This window comes from Priapulus caudatus, unplaced genomic scaffold (assembly GCF_000485595.1).
Source record: "Priapulus caudatus unplaced genomic scaffold, Priapulus_caudatus-5.0.1 Scaffold120, whole genome shotgun sequence".
In the NCBI taxonomy this organism is placed as follows: domain Eukaryota; kingdom Metazoa; phylum Priapulida; class Priapulimorpha; order Priapulimorphida; family Priapulidae; genus Priapulus; species Priapulus caudatus.
This window is the reverse complement of record NW_014577181.1, coordinates 789,281-794,769: the sequence shown is the minus strand read 5'-3', so window position 1 is coordinate 794,769 and position 5,489 is coordinate 789,281. Positions and strand designations below refer to the sequence as shown.

Below are 5,489 nucleotides of genomic sequence, written 5' to 3'. Positions count from 1 at the left end.
ATCACAGCACGCTATAGATTTCTGCAATTTAATGGGCTTGTTGAAACTACACTTCTCTGCTTAGCACTCAGCAAAAATAGAGATAGAGCGTGGAAAGTAAACTCGCAGTGCTACCAGTGGACGTCCCGCTGTAGTATTTACTGTAAAAGCAGCTACTTGGCCTCGGGTTAAGGAAACGGAGATAGGCACCGCCCTATGCACCACATAGGCGCGGGAAGGATTTAACTTTAACTGAAACTGCACTTACGATTTCTTCTTTCGTCACCTAACCTAGTATATGCCTATGTGTATTAGCGCGTAGCGCCGGCAACGAACACCCGATTGGATGTGTGCAGGAGGCAGAGCGAAATGACTGACATCGTTGTCATGGAGATAGTCATGCCTATTTTTAGCTCACTCCGGACTGAACTACCTTCACGTGGATAGATATTGCTCATATATGGAACAGCATTGATGTGGCTTATGCTACGTCGAAAGAGTGGAAGAGGAAGTGCAGGAGTAATGGCGGGGGGCGGAGAAAAAGTGCAAAAGGAACTAAGTGTATAAATAGTGATATTTTCAAATTAACATTTATTGATGTCAGAGACATTAGTAACCGCATTCTAACACTTAGATCAAATATATAATTCACAATAATTTACAGTACAACTGTATGTGAACCTATTGTATATAAGTATACTGATAAACAAACCTACATAGCATACCTATAACTAAACTCACTTGACGCGGGATTTGCTTCAAAATCTTGGTACGTACTAAATTATTACAGGTGAAGTGCATTTAACATATATTCTATAAGTGCGCGTATTTCCATGAGTGCGCGCAAACCATGGAATGAATGCCATTAACACTTCCAGATATAATTGTCCATATATTGATGTAATCAAAATCCATTCAGTTTTATTTAGTCTACATTATTCATTGTTCAATTATGGTTACACCCTCCAATGACAAAAACATGTTTATTATGGAAATATTCACATTTCCCATATTATTTAGTTACAAATACACATGGCAATACACGAACACAAACAAAAACATTGCAATATAGATATACACAATAGAGTTTTCTTTCCGAATAGAGTCAACCATAATTTGAAATGCTTGAATGCTTGAACAGTGCAAGCTGTGAGCGGGTTCCATCTTACTTTTCAAATCAGTTTTAAGCTTTACATAGACACAAAACAGGATTGACAATAGTAGCAAAAGTAGCATTTGCTACTGGCCAGGTGGTTTTAGGGTCGCCGTAGTATCATGAAATAATCTAATTGTAAAACTCTTTTGCTTTATAAACATTTATTTTTGTATACATACATGTAAACCTAATACAATAATGAGTGCTGACATAGTTTTTGGCAGTAAAACTATTGCTATTAAATCTATTATCTATCTAACTTATAAGAAAATGGGTTATATTTAGATTAACTTAAATTCATGTTTTTTTTTTAATTTAGGGTTTCTTTATAATATGTGCTACAAGCCACGCACTAGCTTATTCTGGCCGTGCACATCTTAATTGCAGATATCTATAAATTCTGACAAAAGGTGGCGCCACTTTCCAACGATAGGATTTATCAAGTGTTCTCTCTAGCTGCTGTGAGTCAGACCAACCATAAAACTATATAACTATATAACTATATAAGACTATATAATATACAACATGTAGCACCAAACATGTCGTAACTGAACTATTATTGTGTATTATCACAGTATGTGCTGACAACCAAACATATCTCACACTTTAATAATTTAGGTAAAAAAATATACAAGGTGAACATGACATTATATGAACACCTGTAAAGTTATGCAAGTTAGTGTTCATGACAGTATTCACAAGAATTTCATCATGAAGTAATCGTGGTAGAACTGTGGTCAGCTCTTGTCCAAGACACAGAGGAAGACTCCAATTACAACCAAAAGCATTCCAATGAACACCTCTGAAAATTACCAAATTATTTTTACAAAGTCATTACATGCACACAGTCATTACAAATAACATTACCAACTGTTTTTGGTCTGGTAACTTATACATGGATTTTCCTAATTTGCTTAAAAATGATTCGTGTGGTTGTCAAATCTATATTAACATTCTTTTGTTAGCCTACTTTGAATCTCGTTCAATGCATGACAAATAATTCACCATGTTACTTCCAATTAATATACTTACTACTTAGAGTAAACAAATTATAATATGGTGTTGGAAGGAGAGGCATTACCTAAACTTCACAAAATGGCAAATATAATAAATACTTACTTGTCCCTCCAACGTTTTCTCCTAGCTGACGACTGGTTGCAATAGTCACAATGAATGTGAGGGCATTTGTGATGGGTGATGCAAGTGAGACATCAGCCGAAGACAATGAAACGTAGTAGAGGACAGATCCACCAATGTTGGTCAGAAATGACACCATGTACTATAATCGAAATGAATCCTGCATGTTAGTGCAAACTATTTTCTGCCAAGAATGACATGGAAAACTAGACCATGAAAAAAACCAGGGCAGCTACATAAAATAAACATACTTCAGATAAAATTCCTATGAGCGGAATTGTTACAATACAAATAATAAAATATATGTTACCTTCCAATTAAACATTAAGAAATGCAATTCACACAGAAACTGTGTGACAGCACCAGCAGATTTAATGTTCTCCAATCCAGCACTAAACTTCTTCATTAGTGGATTTGTAAAACCCCACAGTACAGCAACAGTGCACAACATCATAACATCACCTGTAGGAATGTAAATAACAGCAAAGTTTGTAGCTATTTGCAAAATAATCTACATCGTTTAACATATACCTTTAAATTTACTACGTCACGAATCCTCTATGGTAAAATTTGTAAAATTTTTGTTGCCATTTTTTTACATAACAAGTGCCGCGGAGCGACAGCGCTCATCTAACGTCTACTGCGGTGACTCCCCGTTTAAATTCCACCCACTGAATAAAAGTTTGGCGCAGCGCGTGGGAATCGATCCTCAGAATTGCGTTCGGACCAGGACATCCGACGCGCTTATTTACGCTACCACGCATGTCCTGAAGACATGCAGTACACAAGTTACCTGGACATGCACAGTCTAACCTGTCAACTAACTGTACACCGACTCGAGCTTCTTATATATACAAGAACCCCGCAGAATACCGTCTATGGTGTACGTCGGCGATTTTAGCATTAATTCAGTCGTACGGGCTAAAATACACGCCCCGGACCCCCCTAGTTTCCCCCATCCGCGCCTGCTCAGCTCCCTAGGTCTTTCCCCTCCCCTTCCCCCTGAGCGCTCTGTCCCCTACCCCTCCCTCCCCTGTGTTGAATTTCATCCTTGGGACGAACCCTGCCTTTTATGAAGACAAACCGCGCAGGGGAAATGGGAGGGGCACTAGTTTCAGGGTTGTCATGAAGGGCTAGTGTGATTATTCATTGCACGCAAGTATTTGGCTAGTCTGAGTACTGTAGAAAATTAGCGTTTGGTGCGCATTGTGAGGCTTGTGGGGTACAGTCTTAAGAAAGTTTACAGAAGGTCTTCTTGAGGGTTGGTCAATATTTCTAGCAAGAAAGCTAGAAAGTATTAAAAGGGTAATTATGTTGTGCGCAAAGGCGACGGACCTTTCCCAGCAACCTCACCTTGCCCCAGCCTGACCTTATCGGTAGCATGTAAGTAAAGTATTATAAGGCTGAAGCATCCTCATTCAAATATCCTACGTATCAAATTGAACACCTAGACTATTAGTTGATACCTAATCATCTAATGACTATCAACCCCGATGTCAACAACAGTTCAGTTAGGCGGGTTTGGCAAATTTCGGTATGATTATCTGCGCACCTATGGGTACGCAAAACGAAAGGATTTCTATGTGAGAGATTTGTATCTCGCGACAGATGGCGGTAAAAACAAAACACAACCACAGTGGTGAAAAAGAAAAAAGATATTTCGTCGTTTATCGTTCCCCTTGGTTGTATCTCCGAGTCCTAGAATATATTTGCAGGTGGCTGCAGAAGATTAAATGTCACTAGTACGACTATCATTGTAATTATCGTTCCATGTGATGCTTTGATGAAGACATTACTAATGTATAATCCGGCATCACTCAAGTTACTTAGAGTTAGATAGAAAAGCGCAAAGACACGGTGTTTACAAACCTGCCGCGGCTTATTTACTGTCATAGCTTCACTGGCGTGATTACTCTATTACACTGCTTACGCACCTTGTTACACGCGGACTTGATTACGACGCTTTACACTGCGGTTATTCTTCGATACTCGATCACTGCTTATTCTTATCGTCATAATTTGGATTTTTGTTGCTTTATAGGCCTAATTCAGTAATTGTGCCAGTCAGTCAGTCAGTAATCAGTAAAATTGTATAATCTCACCGACATATTCTCAAGGTCGGCACTGGCAAGGCTCTACCGGAGTACCAGTAGACGACAAAGTACGGGTGTATCATTTTTGTACGACTCCTTTTTCACTTTCTGAGCGTCTTTACAACTACAAAGTACAAGCATTGGCATTGTAATTAAAATTCAAAGAAATATCCCTTCACCCTTGGCTTTATCACGATATGAAATCGGCAAAAATTCGTCATCACAGAAATTGTGATCTTGCTTTGAACACACTATAGCTAGGCTGAGACTGAGAGGGTCTATGTCCCCCGGTGTACTGCCGGAACGTCCCGGTACGGTCGGGTATACCGAACGTTACCCTGGGTACTAGATCGTAAATATTGCCGAAAGCCGTACCTCGCGCTACTCCACTAACGAGTCTAGGGAGTCACCTAGCGCCTATCCCTAACCCTGAACCCGCGAACCTAATCCGGTATAACCATATCAAATCTGTAACCAGGGTGCGGTGTATGTCGAATTGGGGGTTTTAAGGGTCAAAACGGTCAAGAAGTTGTTGTCAATGGAGGAGGGGGACTAATGGTCCTCCCTGTAACTCAAGGGAGGTGCTGTATAGGAGGAGAATACGTGAATCTGCGCGCACAAATCTCAAACGGGCCCCCTCGACTAGTGTCTTAAACTAGGTTTGGATGTATACTGTGGGGGGGAGAGGCAAACGCCATCAACCAGCGCGTAATTTGGAGCGTCACACGCGTCACAAGGGCGAGTGGGGGGAGAAGGTCAGAGTATCAGACATGTTTGAGGATACTGGTCTAATGGAGCGACGAGTGCAAACTTTTGTTCTTCAGCGCTGACCTACCATTTCTATCACTGTTATTGAAAGGACTTGAAAGTTGGACTTCCGGGTGGACGTGCGAAGTTAGGAAGTGTCTCGATAACGTTTTGTCACTCTCAAGGGGGGGGTTAACATGGATTTGTTGACTGTTAAAAATGACTTAACTGGGCTCGTTTGCGGATAGAGCGCCCCCCCTCCCTCTTTCCCTCCCCAAACCCCTCCCCGTCCCCCTGCCCCCCCCCCTCACCCTAACCCCACCCTCCCCACGCTCTCCCACGGCACCACCGACTACGCCTCGGCGCTTGCCGCGGAG

General features: G+C 41.0%; 1 protein-coding gene across 2 annotated transcripts in view; it reads right to left on the bottom strand.

Moving 5' to 3' along the window:
- Positions 1-543: 543 nt before the first annotated feature.
- Positions 544-5,489, bottom strand: part of LOC106805615 (transmembrane protein 234-like) — a 12,583-nt gene continuing 7,637 nt past the window's right edge. For both annotated transcript variants that reach the window (XM_014807300.1, XM_014807301.1), the window contains exons 2-4: positions 2,583-2,734; positions 2,255-2,414; positions 544-1,937 (exon numbers count right to left, since the gene is read on the bottom strand). In XM_014807300.1, coding sequence (XP_014662786.1) covers positions 1,873-1,937; positions 2,255-2,414; positions 2,583-2,734 — 377 coding nt within the window. In that variant the 3' untranslated portion in view covers positions 544-1,872. The remainder of the gene's footprint in view (positions 1,938-2,254; positions 2,415-2,582; positions 2,735-5,489) is intronic.